The sequence below is a fragment of the Perca fluviatilis genome, chromosome 1 (genome assembly GCF_010015445.1).
Source record: "Perca fluviatilis chromosome 1, GENO_Pfluv_1.0, whole genome shotgun sequence".
Lineage (NCBI taxonomy): Eukaryota > Metazoa > Chordata > Actinopteri > Perciformes > Percidae > Perca > Perca fluviatilis.
The window spans coordinates 31,302,569-31,319,787 of NC_053112.1; the positions used below are offsets into that span (position 1 = coordinate 31,302,569).

At 39.0% G+C, this 17,219-nt stretch overlaps 1 protein-coding gene across 1 annotated transcript; it reads right to left on the reverse strand.

The window, feature by feature from the left end:
• Positions 1-520: 520 nt before the first annotated feature.
• On the reverse strand, positions 521-16,419 carry rnf150a (ring finger protein 150a). Its single transcript, XM_039801979.1, has 7 exons — positions 15,719-16,419; positions 9,230-9,480; positions 8,001-8,072; positions 7,785-7,867; positions 7,510-7,606; positions 7,168-7,378; positions 521-4,573 (listed from the first exon to the last, which is right to left on the reverse strand). Exons 1-7 carry the CDS (start codon positions 16,170-16,172, stop codon positions 4,455-4,457), a joined length of 1,287 nt encoding a protein of 428 aa, XP_039657913.1. The 5' UTR covers positions 16,173-16,419; the 3' UTR covers positions 521-4,454.
• Between the last annotated feature and the right edge of the window lie 800 nt (positions 16,420-17,219).

A 17,219-nucleotide genomic window follows, 5' to 3' on the forward strand; every position in this document is an offset into this window, starting at 1 on the left:
AAGCAATCCACCATTTAAGTTTTTCCCATTATTAAGTGCTTTTTATCTCACCATTTAGACTTATTACCTCATAATTATGAGACAATATCTTATAATAGTTTAGCATTAACATAACTGACACATTATATTACATAAACCTGTATATTTATTAGAGTTTGTCCTTACATTCAGGCAATACCTCACATTCCTTCCTCTTAAAAAAAAACCTTCATGCCCATGGGAACCTTCAAATAAACCCAGTCCTGACGTCGAAACTCAGACCTGAGTGAGGCATCATAGGGAGACCTTAACTCTGTTGACATTTTGTCAGACTTCTGAAAATATAGAAACTTAGAGTAGTATTTGAGGCTCAGCTTATATGCAGCAGGTTGTCAAACAGCATTTTTTCCTTTTTCCAGATTATAATAGATTTCTTTAGTCTCTTTCCCTTGACTTTAATGCAATAAGTCACATACATCACAATGTCTGATAGTGTTCATCATGTGCATCATGGTACAAGAAAAGACAGAGACACCGCTAATCATACTTACAATTATTTTATATTACAAAATAGCAATGCTGTAATCTCTGCTGGGTATAGTGTACAATATATTGATACTCCCCCCACACACCCCACATACACGCAGTGGTTACAGATAAAAGGTCACAATATCATACAAGAAGCAACAACTGAGTCAAGTGCCATGTTCAATACTGTAGCCCTCTTTGTCAATAGCTGTACATAAAAAAAGGCGTTTTCAAATCGTTCAGTATAGCCGCTCCTCATTCACTGGAGGGTTAAAGTGCAATATAGGAAAGTTTACACAAACAGAAGAAAACATGTGTTTGGTCAAGCTCTATTTTACAGGTCTATAATTTCTGAATAATTTTCGAATACTTTTCTTGAAAGAACATAGTATATGTAAAATAGAGGCAGTGTTCAATTGGTAAATTCATTTCAATTCGTTCATTCCAATCAAAGGTATTAAGTGTCATACCGTTTTTGGAATGTACCCCACTGGTGGTGGTCAAATTTAAATAATTAATTTTAATCACCAATCCTGCTTTTGATTTCAATAGAAATTGAAAGTTCATTTTAAACGATTTTAGATTTGGAATTGAAATTGTGACACCCCTAGTCAACAGGCAAGCATACAATTCAACTAATAATTAAATAAAATTAAGAAATAATAAATGGACAAATATGGAGAATAAAGTTTCCAATAATATATGAATATTTGTATGAATATTTTGTTTAAGTGAGCTTAAATTAGCACCAAATCTCAAAGTTCTTTCCAGGAAACTTGTTGGAAATTATTAAGAAATTAGGGACATATAAAATAAATTGTTAGGTAATGTTGCAGGTACAAATAGGGACAACAATCTTGTGTTACTTCATAAGTGCATTGAATGCCATTACATGGAGTACACCAAGGGCTTTTGTGTCTTAAAATTCCTTAAAATTCTATTTATTCCTACAAGAGCTTTGTTATTGAAACACTGGAAAAAACTAAACTGAGCGATGACAACCTTTAGCTTAGTTACATTATCTTTAAGTTGATCTGGAAACTGCAAACTTGCTCTGTTTTAGGCAGTACAGACAGAATCGAGTGATCTGGCATTAAAAAATGGATGTGCTTTGCTTTATCTTGTTTAATGGTCAGATGGAGACAGAGTGTTTATTATATTTGTGTGTCAATGTGAGAAGGAGACTAGATGACAGAAGAAAGACCTGTGAATTCAAAGCCTGGAAAGAAAGACAAGGAGAGCAACAGCAGATGTTTTTGGGTGTTTCTGGGTTATCTTATGTATTGTGCTGTCTCATTATCCATGTGAGCTAATGGGACTTACAGAGGCTTAAAAAGGTCCAGATCAGGCTGGCTGAGAGTTAAACATCTGTAGCTATAATGTGCTGGCAAGAATCACAATCATCATCCACCTTCATATCCACAAAGCAAAACATGTATAGCCATAAACCAGACTTTTTATCAAACCGGCCGCGTTGTCTAATAGTGTATAAAAATGTACATTCATGAACGCTTCCGACTGCAGGCAGTATTTCACAGTAAAACACTGCTGTCAGAAACAAATTATTCTAACCTCTTACTTAAGCATTATCTAGAAAGTAGTGTCTATGGGTAACAAGCTGCTACAGCCAAGCACGTACAGTCTCACAAAACAATTAAAGAAATAAAGAATTACAATGTGCCCCTTCTAAAGCCAAGGCTTTCATGAAAGACTTAAACATTAGCCCATACATTCAATAATCCTTCAATGATTGACCCAAACAGGGGAGTGTGGACATGAGCGTGTTATATAACAGAGTCCCAGGTGGCTGCAGGACATAATGGAAACAGTGACTGAATGTAAAAAAACAAACAGTTAAATTCCACTGGCTCCATTGGCTCAGTGGAGTCTGTGCTTCTTCAGTGTGCAAGTCTACAGGAATGTGAGAGGAAACGGATCCAGTCGAGTATTAGATCCTACTGATCTTGTTTAACGTGACATTACTGAATAAGTAATAAAGGAGGTGATTGGCAGGACAACAACAGAACAACTAAAGGAAAAGTAGAAGAATGAATTCTACCGTAAAGTGTAAAAGATGATGAACATGAATTAACAGTCAGTATCACCACGGGAGTCTGAGAGTACATCCACACTAAACCAGCTCCATTTAAAGAAGCATCTTTATTTCTTTGTTCTAGCTCTCCATCCGCACTAAGCTGGTGTTTTTCTGTAGATTCAGGTGATAATTGTCTGCAGGTTTGTTGCTACTGTACCAGCAACTCATTTTGTATATCAATAGCTGTGGTCATTAACCTGGATTTATGTTATAAATCTCATACTATGTGTAATCAGCACATGTTGGCTGTGATCTAGTTTAGTTTGCTGACCGTGGACAAAGAATAAGAAATGTAGCCGTTTTCCTATTCCCTAGGTGTATTTGTGTGGAGATCTTTGCGAGTGCTGCATGCATGTCATTTCCCAAAGCCGGTTTAGTGTGAACATAGTCCAAACAAAACTGTAAACATTTCCATGCTGTAAGCTTTTCATGCCATACATAATCCCATGCTTGTAGCATCAAATTCCTTTAATGAAAAACCTGACCATGCATCTGAATGCATCTTATATGTCAGGCAATGCATAGCTCCCTTCCTGTCCACAAAAGCAGTCCCCCTTTTAACTTACGTAAACCACCAAATTCTGCACCCTCATGTTATTCCTTCGGTTTCATATCATGAGCAGATTCAGTACCATTCCAGTCTGTTTACCAACCAGGTGCATTAAAAAACAATGTTTGAAATTCTACAGATAATCTTGGCACAAAGACTTGTTGACATATTTTAAGCTGGCTTGACAAGTGTAGGAAGTTTGTCTACAGTATGTGCATACTGCCAGAATTTGGTGGTGACAACTGCTATTGCCAGCTGTATTTAGCAGCAGTGTGAACATAGATATGAACCCTCCCCTTCCGACAGTCAGCAGGGAGTGATCATCAGCGCCATGTGTTGTAACAACTTGTAAATCAGCAGCAGTTTCAGTAGGGCAGTGGGTGACATCATTCACTTCTTGTGGCAAGCTATGATTGTCAAATGTGAGGACAGAAACATCTACCTTGTGTTTGGTTATTTTCTCTGACGACAGGAATATTTAGTCGGTAAAATAGAAGTTCTAAATGAAGGTCTCACAGAAATAGAAAGAGAAACCGTTACATTTAGAAATTCAGAAATTTCAGCATAACGTGTGCATACATATCCCGACTCCTCAAACATGACCATGAAGTTAAAGACCTATGATTCAAGTTTTCAAGGGATAGTAACGTGTACCCAAGTCTGAAGTTGAAAAAATGCTGATGGGAATTCACACCAGCTGTAATGGGACTCAAAGAAAATGCTGATATAGACTCTCTATGTGCTATGTATCCATTACATAAGGAAACCTTACTTCTGGAATATGTTGGCAGTGATCTCCTACCAAGAAATCAATCAATCTGCACATATTTTTTATAATAATTAAAGCAGCAATCTGGCGTCTGGCGTCTGTTGCTCCTGTGCTCATAGTGTGTCCAGCAGCAGGTTTACTGTAGGTTGCCAGTGAGGAGAAACTAACTCCCACAACTCAGCAGTTATTGTATGTGTATTTCAGATGCTAGGTTTGGGGATGTGAAAAGATTACGTCTGACAAAAACTGGGTCACCACAATGTACGAGCTGCTGTCTGATCGCCATGGCAGTCAAGGTGTGACTGCTAGAAAACGAGCAAGCAACATGTCCACAGATAAGGGGATAAATCTGTTTTTTGGTCAGTAAAGACAGAATTGTGTGTTTTTGTGCTGCTATGTTGTATTGCCCATTTGCCCATCTTCTGAGAAGTCGCTTCCTTCAGGGCCAAAGACGTGACGAATCTCTGGGGGGGGCGGCTGTTTTTGTCTTCCTTTTTCTTGGTGAATTATGCTTTTTGTCGATTTCAATTAATTCAGGATTTGGCCCAATTACATTCCTGCTCCATGGACAGGTCTACTTCAGACATGCCTACCTCCATGCCCATGATGATAGAAGTCTCTGAACCACTGCTGAACGGAGGCTGGTGCTCACCTGCGGGTGAGGGGGGAAATGCAAATTATTACTTGACAGGAAATATTCTTTGAAGAAGGTTGAATTATTTGGGTTTATGCCATTAACACTTATACATTTCCCCACATTTCAGCAGTAAATCAGGTCTTTGTCTGGGACCCTGATAGACAACTAGTAAATGGCTGACTCTGGAAAGAATGATAGCTGCAATACCATTATCAACAGCGCTCATTATTCAGGCTGAAGACGCAACACAATCGGCTCTCCGTCACTCCTGACCCACAGCAGCAGAAATTTTGACAGATCGGCTTGTTCATCTAATGCTAACTGCCTGTCAGTGACATTGCCTCTGTTAGCTCAATAGTGCGGCAAATCACATCTAATTTACATACGAATACGTTGAGCTGATCTACTGCCTGTCAAGCACACGAAAGTAAACATAACGATTTGTGTTACCAGCTTCAGCTGAGTGCCTTAAAGAACAGTCTCTTCTTTAGGGTAAATTGAAAAATATTTATTTTTAGTATACTGTTTTATTAATGTTTGGTATTTAGCTGAATAAATACTAGACTCATTAATCCACTTCTCTGCTCTGGAAGCTGGATGCTGGTTTTGACAAAATAACAACCCAAAGAACATCCCAAAAGACATTTAGTTTACTGTCATGAAAGACAAAGAAAAGCAACAAATCTTCACATTTGAGAAGCCAGAGCCAGCAAATGTTTGGCAATTTTGCGTTAAAAGAATGACAAAACAAAAGATAAATGTATTAGTTGGAGATTGTTTTTTTCAATCAACTAATCTTTGCAGCTCTACTTGTTATTTTAGGCTAGAAAGTTAAAAGGGACATCAAAATTAACTCAACTCTTCTGCACTATAACTTATATTATTCTCCATGGATTTTCAGCTACAGTATCTTGCCTTCATCAGAGTGGAGTCTGACATTTTCTTCAGGTTTCTTCATAGATACCTTTAAAGGAACGCCGACTTATTGGGAATTTAGCTTATTCACCGTAACCCCCAGAGTAAGACAAGTCGATACATACCCTTCTTATCTCCGTGCGGTGAATAAGCTAAATTCCCAATAAGTCGCCGTGTTCCTTTAAGTATTAATCAGCCATGTATTCAAAGCAACACTACAATCATCTTATCAAAATTGTTTTGTTTTCTTAATGGCTCAACAGGTTCAATCTCCATTTTGCAATACAAAAAAACAAATTCAGTAATCTTTCAAAACCCAGTATGCTCAAATCTCCACTTATGAATATCACTACTGTATCCAATAGCATAGTAACTATAGCTGGCCTCAATAAATCCCTTCTTTAAATGAAGTCACATTGATGTGTGAAAAGATGTTAGATACAAGTAGAGTTTTCTTTACTATGCAGGGAACAAAGATGCAAGCAAGGATTAAAAAGAAAAGTGTGTTTGGTTTACAACTGTCAGTCCATCACTATTGGTTGTCAGGAGTGAGTCTCCTCATACAGTAAGTGTGTGTGTGGATGATGTTTATGCCTGGAAGTGTAGAGGTGTTGCAGCCAGCCTGATGTGCTGAGCAGCAGGACTTTGGCACTCGTTACTCAGACACTTCTTTACTGTTCCACTCTGCTCCTCCAGGCCTTTAAACACTGTATAAAAGTTTAATTATAAACCCTACGCTGACAGTAACCAGACATCTGAGTCATCAAACAAAACTGCAGGCTCAACAATAAAACCACTGGGAAGTGTAATTACATCAAGCTGGATAGACCAGGAGCAATTGTTTTAAAATTTACAGAACAGATGGCATTAAATCCATGTATGATCCATAAATGTCCTGCTGAATTTCTTGTTACATAGATTTACTGATTTGACGTAAAAATGAGGATAAATGTTTTTGTCTATTTCTCTTATATATATATATATATATATATATATATATAAACTAATAAATAAAACCTGTTAACCTGTTTAACCTCTGTTTATTTCTTCATCCAGCGAAATACTTTTAAAACTCTGGCTACATCTTTTTCTGAAATTTTTGTTTCCCCCCCCAAAAAAAAAAAAACAACATTTTAAAAGAGTTGTTCTCCCCCAACACAAAACTAACACAAAGTTATATTTATATTAATTAAAAAAAACACTCTGCCTCCCTCTCCGCTCCCCGCCAGGTTGCCCCCCCCCCCGCCACGCCACCCGGGCGGCGGGCCCTTAAGCTGTTTGAAAAAGTTCCTAAAATATACAGCATACTTCAACATAACATATATGTTAGTGTTTGTGGGTTAGATCTGTGTCTTTCTGAAAAGGGAACACTATTCTTACCCTCCTGTGTTGCCCAGGAGGATCTGAATTCGGGAACACTGACCAGGTGGCTGCTTGGCCTGATTTAGGCTTCAGAATAAACAATTCAACCCATAAATGACAAGAAAAAAGGAACCAGAACCAGCAGTTTTAGTCTTGTAAATCTTAAATAGTGCAGCTTCATTGTGTAAAATAATCGAGAAACAAAGAAATGGACAGAAACGTAATGTTGAGCATGTGGTGATATTTTGTCTGGATTGAATGTCCCAACTTAGCTATATGTCAAAATCTCTTTTCACAGACTGTCCTTAAAAATGTGTAATGTCTGTACTTACTGCTGGCGATAATGTGTCTCTCCGTTGCCAGAAGTTCTGGCTCTTCATCAGGTTGGAGCTGCTGTAGGTCTATCGATCTTCCGGCTGGATCCAGAACCACCGAGCTCTCGTTAAAGGTGATTTCACTCGCTCCGCTGATGGGGTTGGTGGGCGCACCCCCGACAGATGTCTCATAGTCTGGAGGAGCGTCATCTGAACAGTCTGCGTTGAGCTGGAACGTGCCAAAGATCTTGTCTTTAGAGGCACTTATGCATGTTATCAGTGTTCAATTCTTGTGTTTTGCACTTTAGAGTTAGATTAGTATTGGGCAAAAGTTGCCAAAACAAACCAAAAGGACCTTACTGGGATTCCCAAGGCTTTGAGGATGTTCATTTTACACATGGGACACGTCCGGTGGTCCTGTAACCACGGGTCTACACAGTGCTTATGAAAGACATGCCTGACCAAACAAGAACACAGTGCACAAATAAACCATTTGAAAACAAATGACTGTTAAAATGCAGTGCACAGTTAAATATGTAGATATCGGCAGCTATGGAGCATGTGCTGACTTTATGCCTTCAACAAATTGAGAGACCTACAGTATGTACGACAAAGATCAAGCGCACAAACTTTACCTGCATGGTAGTATCCTCACAACATCATTAGGCTTATAACCTTCGATGCAAACTGCACAGTTGTCAAAGTCTGACTCAGTCTCCTAAAACAAAGAAATAAACAAAAAGACAGACCAATGCATTCTTAAATACATCTATATACCAAATAAAGTAAGTACTGTGTAATTCAAATATTGTCAAATATGTATGGTTTGCAGTGTATGGAATATCATTTACCTTGTCTCCTTTCCTAATGGTGCGTAATTGTAGCTTACTGATGGCTTTTTTGGCAGCATCTCCCAAACGCCTCTGTAGATATAAAAAAAAACAACTTTATTACTGACACAACCAGTGGGTTTTTAATAGTTAGTCAACAGTCAGTGACTCAGCAGTGTGCAGGCATCTCATTGGTATGTTGATATACAGTATATTCTGCTGATTGGTCTACATCAGCTGAAAAAAAAAATTGCATCACTAGCCTACATGTTCATGTGAACGTGGACCAAAATGAAATTTCACAAGATTATGCATCACGTGTCGCTTGCTGTGGACTCAATTTCATCTCTTCAAATTTATACACATTAGAGCAGCGCCAACATCTACTACTACTGTGTGATAATCACAAGGATCAGAGTATAAAACACCTCCATGGCACCACAGTTAGAAAACCTGTGAGATACAATGACTAGAACCACGATAGGACAAGAGTTAAAGGGAGCTGGACACTTTGGTAGTGTACAAATGTGTCTGAAGATGTATTTTTTGACAGTAATATGATTATTTGACCTGCTTTTTTTTCTTTAAGATTATTTTTTTGGGGCTTTTCCCTTTATTTGTAAGTGGATAGATAATGAAAGGGGGAGAGAGATGGGGGATGACACGCAGCAAAGGGCAGCAGGTCAGATTCGAACCCCGCGCTACTGCAGGAATCAGCCAATGTGGGGCAAACGCTCTTACTGGGTGAGCTAGAGGCCGCCCCAGAAAAAATATTTTTGAAAGGTTTTACAGTTTTTTGAGCTGCATTGGAAATGGATTAATAGCAGATATGTTCAATCTGGCCGAAATCATAAATCAACATAATTCAAAGTGAAAACACAAACAATAGTTGTCACGGCACCGACTCCTATCATAACAAGCACGATGAGGAATTTTTATTACAGACATCAGGAAAACGTCAGAGACAGCCATTCACAATAAAAAGAAGGCAATAGCAAGTATTTGCTCAAAGGGCCAGTGAGCTGAGTTGGTTGATGGTTCATTGGTTTGCCACTTCTCTGTTCGGCCAGCTGTCAGGCTAATTCTGGCCTCTCCTTTAAAGCCTCACAGAGCCGACACCAGATGGGAAAATGCATGGGCCAATGTCAAGAGTGAGTCCACAGCACTGCACCACTGTCTGTATCCATTTTAGACAGAAATACATCACATCATAGAGGCGTACTTTGATTAAACAAAGTGCATAGTCATACCTGGTTGCGGTCTCGTGCATTAGCGTAACGGAACCTCTGGATGTAGTAGAAGACGAGCCAGGCGAGGGAGATTATCATGAGGACGATGAAGGAGATGGAGACAAACACTACCGATGTTCTGCTCACGTACTTCTGCAGGTTGCGGGTTCCTATGGTGATGTACAACGTGACCAGGATGTTCTGCTCCAGCAAAGCCAAAATCTCACGACCTTTAGGCTCTGGGATCATGATGGCCACAACTTCGCCTGTACCTGCACACACATACAACACAGAAAGTACTGGTCAGTTTAGATGTTTAGGAGAGGAATCAAGTCTATACAGTAGCTACCACCTACTAAAGACATCACCTCAGTTTCATTCAGGTGTTTTAACCTGAACTCTACTATTACACATGTATTACACATGGTGAATATTAGACTATATTTTAGACATATTCAAATATGTTTTTTAGCCAAAAAACATTAAATAAAATACAGAATTATATCTGGTTTGGAGGAAGCTATGAAATAGCACTTAGTGAAATTTAACTATCAGAAAATATTACTTAACAGTTAAATAAATAAGTGGTTTTGTAATGCAAATAAGCTTGTAATGCATTTTGCATAATGTCTACTGCTGCAACGATTCGTCGATTAATTGATTTGTTGATCGACATAAAATGAATCTGCAACAATTTCGATAATTGTTTGTCATTTTTAGAACAAAAATACCAATAATTTGCTAGTTCCAGCTTCTTCCCTTTTCTTTGTCACACATGACAGTAAACTATTAAACTATTAATTTCATCATCCATGAATTTTGTTATTAATCGATTCATGTTTTGTATATATTGTCACAAAAAAGCAACAAATGTCAATCACAATTTTCCCAAGAGCCAAAGGACATGCCGTCAAATGTCTTGTTTTTTAACAGTTACCTGTTACCTATGTTCTTCATGCCTCGTGGCTTATAAGGCCTTAGTCTAAAACTTACAATTCAGATTACAATGATACAAAACAGCGAAAAGAAGCAAATCCTTACATTTAAGAAGCTGAAACTAGTTAAATCATTTTTTTGCTGTATAAGTTTGACTTTAGACAATTAGTAGATTACCAAAATAGCTGACAATTATTTTTCTGTAAAATTCATCAGCTAATTATTTCAGCTCTGATGTACACAAAGATGTTTAAAAAAGTTTACCATGGGACATAATGCTTTAACAACACAATAAGGGTATAAGAAGGCTCTCCTCTCTCAGCAGCAGGTTGATAATTCCAGGAACTGCATCAACAGCCTGAATACTGTTACATCATATTCCTTCTGTTGCCTGTTTATGACTGTGGCTGCATGGAGACAGTGGATCCCTGTGGTGCTTCAGTCCCTCTATCAGTCACCATAAACATGGCTTTATTCAATGTGCCATCACCAAAAGCACCTCCTGTGCAGCCTGCCAGATACACAGACAAATCATCATGCACAGTTATGTTACATCATATTCTGGGGTGATTCCCCCACAGAGGCACTAAGACTGACAGAAAATGTGGTGTTTTTTGGTTTTCCAGAGGAGTAAAAGGCTTTGAATCCAACATATATGCTTCATTTTCAGGATGGAGCTGCAAGGCTGTCATTCTCATCAACCACTTTATGTAACAGGTCTGTTGTAAAATCTGCGCAGCTGCTACATTTTATATGACCAGGGTTGAGAAGTCAGACCAAAATCATGTCTGTTTTATTTCCATGCATATGCAATAATAATTTGGTTGTAGTTTTTGTTTCACAACAAAATACAGTAACTATATTTGGGCAAAAGCAGCCTTCTTAAAAATTAAACAAATGCTGTTATTAACAATTTGTTATGGTTATGGTAGAAATGGGTGCAAAGCATTTCACTTGTACAATCCTCTGCAAAAACAGCCAGATCCACAGCCACACAGTAATCCAGCTGGCAGTATTGACAAAAAGGTTTATCCATGTATTACGGTGGCTGCTCCCTCTAAATGAGTTTATGTATGTTAGAGCTTCTAAAGCAAACCCTGCTACAAACCATGACTGAGAAAACAAAAGATTGTGTTTGGACAACAAACAGACGGTGATACGCTGCTGACACCGCTGTGTATTCACACTGTCAGGCCACTAGCTTTCACACTTCTTCACTGAAGATTTTGCTTACATCTTTCTCACTGATATAAAAAAATAAACAAGATGAACATGTGGCTAAAAGACATATTCAGTGTTTTAAAATAGGCTGACCAAAAAATATATTACCTGTTTTCCCCAATAATACAAGTTAATTGTCAAGACTAACTGACAACATAATTGAATGAATGTTCACTGTTTTGTAAACCTTTTTTTTGTCATGTGTGTAACCTCAGATATACACACTCCTGACCAGCAGATGAATGGTTTTATTAAGCATGACCATATGGTGTAGAGGGAAAATCACTGTGATGTAACAATTGCCTTTGTAAACACAAGATAAACCACTTTATCTCATGTCAACAGGCAAATGATTTCAAGAATAAAACTGTTGCTTACAGACTTGGTAGACTTTTGAAACTGCCTGTGTATGGCCACCTTCAGCTTCATAGCCAGCAGAAATAAGGAAAGGCATAACAAGGCATGTAAGATTTGCCTAAGCCTTGACTCTTATCTCCTTTTACTGTTCACTGTGACGCAGTCAGAGGAGCGGACAAAAATAGCTGCTTCTAAAACAGGAGGGCAATGTCTGAGGCTGAGGTTGAACTTGTGAAAAGATCTGTTTTCAGATCCACTTGGCCTAAATGCGGAAGCAAAGAGGAATAAATACTGAATGGGTTAATTCAGTGGACACCATCCTGTTCCACGCTGGGAATTTCATGTCTTCAACAGGCTTTTGGTCTGCTGAAGAGAGGATAACACTTAGGTACAGATTACCACAGAATTAACTGGTAAACGCTTTATTAACAACCATGTACTAATCTGAACCTGACATTTACACAAAGTTGGCGTCGCTGTGGCTTATTCATGCTTCAGAGTCGGTGACTGAAGGAATAGTTTGACATTTTGGGAAATACACTTGTTTGCTTTCTTGACGAGAGTTAAAAGGTTGCACTCTCATATCTGTACAGTAAACAGGAAGCTGAAGCCAGCAGGCAGTTAGCTTAGCTTAGTTTAGCATAAAGACTGGAAACGAGGAAACCGCTAGCTTGGTTCTGTCAGTTCTAAAGGTAATTAATGAACACAAAAATTACGTCCTAAACTATTACTTGGTGCTAAGCAGTTGCCAGGCAACCAGTGGAGACTCCAGGAAGGCAAAGAAATAGTCTGGAATGCAGCCAGCCATAAAACAGCTAAATGTAATATTTATACTTTGTTTTTGTACAAATTCAATAAATGAACGAGAGATGCTGGTAGGCAATGTTTTTTTTTTTAACCTTTGGACAGAGCCAAGCTTCTTCCGGTCGTTGTGCTAAGTTACGCAGTGATTTAGGATAAACCCCACACTTTCAGAGTTGATTAACCTGCAGTATCTGACCTGGCAGTATCATGACTTTAATACCACTCAGCTCTGAGATGGAAGGGTTAAATAAAGCCAGGCCTTGAGAAGCTTCTGGCTCTGGCAACTGTGGATTTTACAGCCCAGCTGTGTTAGCGCTGGACAGGAAAGTGCTCCATTCTTTCTTTGGCAGAGTTAACACTGAGTCTACATTAAGACCTTTACCTTTATCACCGTTCTCTGTGTTACCTTTCTCTTCTCTAAATGTTTTGGCATCACACCTCTCCTGGCTGATGTTTCTATCTTTTGAAGTGTCTCAGTTTATATTAATGTCATGGTGGCTTAAAGCAGGGAAGGACCTGTTTTTTTTTTTTTTTATTGTGTATGTAACCACCTAGTGAATGCAAGCTTACATTTACTCTCTTTTTAGCTTTGCTCTGGTCTCCAATAACTCCTGAGACAAGTCACTGAATTTAAATAAAAGATGTAGAGGTTTTGCATAGGATTTAAATCATCTGCTCATCTTGACAAGTGCCTGTGACACTTCTATACAAAAGGATGTTTTAGTTAAAAACATCTCATAATCAATTAGACCCTTAGGTCGTCAGGTGTTGTGTGTTTTTTGTTCGAACATCTGTTTCTGCACAGATCCTTTTGTCCAACAGCCTTCATGCATTGTGCTGTTGTCTGGCACAGGCATAGTGGTCTGATAGGCCACACCTTTATGAAAACTAGCAACAAGCTAAGAGCCTATTTCCAATGGAAATACAAGTCAAGTGGGAAAAAAACGGCTCTGCATACTGTTGAAGGCCTTAACCTCATAACTTTTATTCTCACAAATAATACCTCTAATCGGTTCAGGATGACATAGAGATAAACTCTAAAACTAAAAAATATATAATTGTAACTGTTTAGCAAGCTTGGAAGCAGAGAGGGGGTTTCTGGCTTCACCTACTTCCAAGGTGCATGGAGAGGGGAAAGAAGTCTAAAGTGGTCAAAGAAGTCTAAAGTGGTCAAAGCTTCAGCAACACTTTGTATAGAACAACTTTATTGTAAGTCTGATGTGTGTCGGCTTGTGGCCTTCATCAGGGACGCGTGGGTCTTACTATAACGATTTTTTTTTTATACACTACAAGTGTTGCTGGAGTTTTGACCTCTCCATCGAGCCTGAAAGAAAAAAAGCTTTATTCCAACTCTAGGACAGCTTTAGAGCTATTACTAAATTAGATGAGTGACACTATAAGAAGGGAAACTACTTCACAAAGCAGAACCAGCATTCGAGCCCCTGCGTCAGCAGGTGTGTGTGCTGATGAAGAGCATATGAACAAAAAACAGATGATCTATTACTTCCAGGATCATCGAACTATAGAAAATAGAAATATTCCCCAAAATGATCTAATTTTATTTACTGCAAACAAATGACTGCTGGTGCAATTCAAACAGCCAAGTGTTTATCCAATCATATCAGCCCGCACTGCCTCCAGCAAACAAGGGAAATGAATGTGACTCTCTTTTAAAGAACCGTCTGTGTTTTCAGGATGTTTTGCATGCATTGTGTCAAAAGGTGTGTTAGCTGGGTTTGTTGTTTACACATAGTTTATTCTTTTCAGTTCTTAACGGTTTGCTTTGGTGGTGTATTGACTGTGCTTAAAGTCAAAAGATGGGTTTTTAATGTTCTTCAGCTTTGTCTTGAGGAGTAAGGGACCTGAGAGTCTACAGCATGTGCTTGTCTGCAACATTTTAAATTGTATTCTTGATCATTCCTTTCTTAATTCATAAATTCATATTTGTGAAGGGGAAACCCTCTCAACGTTACATGTTTGCCATCTGTGGGCTTCTTGACACATATCGTGACAAGCATTTTCCTTTTGTTGTGAAGATCTCGTAATCATGTATTGCTTAGAAATAAATCATGGTCCGCTCTGGCAGCTCACCTGGATGAGCATGGGCCCCAAATACTAACGCTCAGTCCTTACTGCAGTAGCCCGGGTTTGACTCTGAGCAGCAGCCCTTTGTTGCTAGTCGTCCCCACTCTCTCTCCCTCCTTTCCTGTCTTCAGCTATTCTGTCAAATAAAGGCCAAAAGAGCCCAAAAAAATCTTTAAAAAGGAAATAATTCAGGAGCACTAATGGAACAATAACTGCCTCTGCAGTTACAGTATAGCAGGTAAACTCCACCAGAGGAAACTAGACACATGGCAGTGCTGCTATGAAATGAAAAATATTTGGTATTCTTCTTTAATGACATTGGGCTCAACTGTTAGCATTTGTGAGTGCTTTGATTAGCATCGTGTCGAAAACACAACCCATTTCCAATTCTTTGCTACTGTCTTTGTGCTTCACCTGTGTAGTTTTTTCTTGATTATTTTTCTCATAATAACAAAGCATAAGGATATTTGGATAAGGATAAGTGACTATTTGAGACGGCATTCTATGGTATATAGCCGGGTATTATTGGCCCTCAATGCTGTTTTGGCACCGACCGAGAGAGATATGTGTCTGTGGCACTAAATATCAAGCAGTGTCAAGTACCAAAAGCTGGCATTAGATATGTTGTCAAATTTGTAATCTTGTTAAATTATTCTTTAATCAGATAGTTCTTGATTTCCATCAACATTTTAAACCTTACACTAGTAAGGTATCGACAAAAAAACTCAATTGTGTTGGTATCTGCACTGGAACTCAGGTATCAAAGTGTAACTTATATCAAAAAGGTGGTCTACATTTGAGAAAAAAAACTTCAGCAAGACCTACAGACAATTAGAAAATCCAGCAGATCATTGGAAGATGGCAATCAGTCCATCTGCTTGGGGATCCAGTGCACTTTTCTACTTTACCTCGAAACTAATTGGTTACTGAGCTGATTGCAGAGATGCAGAAGAGCTCTGGGACTTCAGCAGGGGGAATGAAATCCATTAATCTTGACCAAAGGTGTCCAACAAGCAACGAATTAATGGCATTTGTACCTTCAGGCTTCCATCACACGACTGAACGGTAATCATGATGGAAAAGACAGGTTGACAGGTTGTCTCTTACCTGGATGGGGCATTGTTATGGTGTCGTTGGCACTGCTGGAGAACACATTGTATATGACAACCGCAGAGGCGTTATAGTTTGCAACGTTACGGATCTTCTCTCGGTATGTACAGTTCCCCGCAGCCACCAGCGCCACCCAGGCGGTGTTGTAAGAGACAGGGGGGAACCTGACGTTTGGGTCGCACGCTTGTCTGTCCTGCAGGACGGACGGCACCAGGACCAGACCTTTGGCTTCTTTCTTGGGCGACTGCTCGCCATACCGACCGCATTCGGTTTTCTCTGTCTTGACCTCCGAAGTAATGGGGTCCAGATAGGTGATGTTGACAAAAGCGGTGTACCATTCCTCTTTCTCTGCGACCGTGAAGTCCAGGCACAGCAAGTGCACGAAACAAAACGACAGCAGCCACGTCGAGAGAGCCAGACTGCGGCAAGCTCGGATGAGGGACGGTGCCATTGTACAGCGGCTGGTTTGGGATGGATGGTCCGGGGTCTTCTTCTCAGTGGAAATTTCGCACCACGTCCCTCTTTTTACAGGATGTACCAAAAAACATTAACCTTGCATAAGAGCCAGAGCCAGGGCCAGAAACCAGCCTTCATAGACAAGGTATAGCTAGAGTGTGTAAGCTAGGCTATGTGCGTGCAGGAGTCTACTACACCACCACCTGCAGGAGAAGACGACTGTGTGTGTGTGTGTGTGTGTGTGTGTGTGTGTGTGTGTGTGTGTGTGTGTGTGTGTGTGTGTGTGTGTGTGTGTGTGTGTGTGTGTGTGTGTGTGTGTGTGTGTGTTGTTGTTACCGTCAGCTGTTTCCTGTCCTCGTTCGGGATTGGCTCACCGCTCACCAGCACGTCACCTGGGCGTCCCAGTCCCATGGCATGTAGAGAAACTAAAACATCTACGTCATAAATCATGTAATCCACTGCCAGAGAAATCAATCAAATGAACAAAGCATTAGAATCATATGAACAGTTTCCGTACTAACAATAAACGGTTTGGCATTATTGCATTCTTTCAAAAGCAAAGAATATAACATATAAACTTAATGATCATGAATCTAGCCGATTCATTATACTATTGTGTCATTATGTTTTTTCATTATGAATGAATAGTTGCATTTTAAAATGAAATTTCAAAATACATTTTTTAAAAGGTTTTAAAATTGTATTTTGTGTTATTCCTATTACTTATATGTGTTGTTCCATTACATCTGACAATTCAATTTACATATGTTTATAAACATATGTAAATTGAATTGTCAGATGTAATTTGCATTTGTCTGCATGACAAATTCGATGAAACATCTTGTTAAATCTTAATCAGCTTTCTAGAGAGACACTTGAAACCAGTTGGGATGAGCCCAGTAAGTCCAGGGTTATTAGTAACCTAAGACTTTTGTTTGCTTAAGTGAAATAGTTTTCAATGATTATAAAATAACTAACAGCTTTTCTACGGAAGAGGATTAGGGCCCCATGTGAAACAAAAATGTCAGACTTTAAAAACTCA

Coding starts and splice junctions, on each gene's coding strand:
- rnf150a (XM_039801979.1), bottom strand. CDS start 16,172: ATGGCACCGTCCCTCATCCGAGCTTGCCGCAGTCTGGCTCTCTCGACG. Junction 8,073..9,229: donor ATGCACGAGACCGCAACCAG/GTATGACTATGC, acceptor TTATATCTACAG/AGGCGTTTGGGAGATGCTGC. Junction 4,574..7,167: donor GAGACACATTATCGCCAGCA/GTAAGTACAGAC, acceptor CCTCACCCGCAG/GTGAGCACCAGCCTCCGTTC.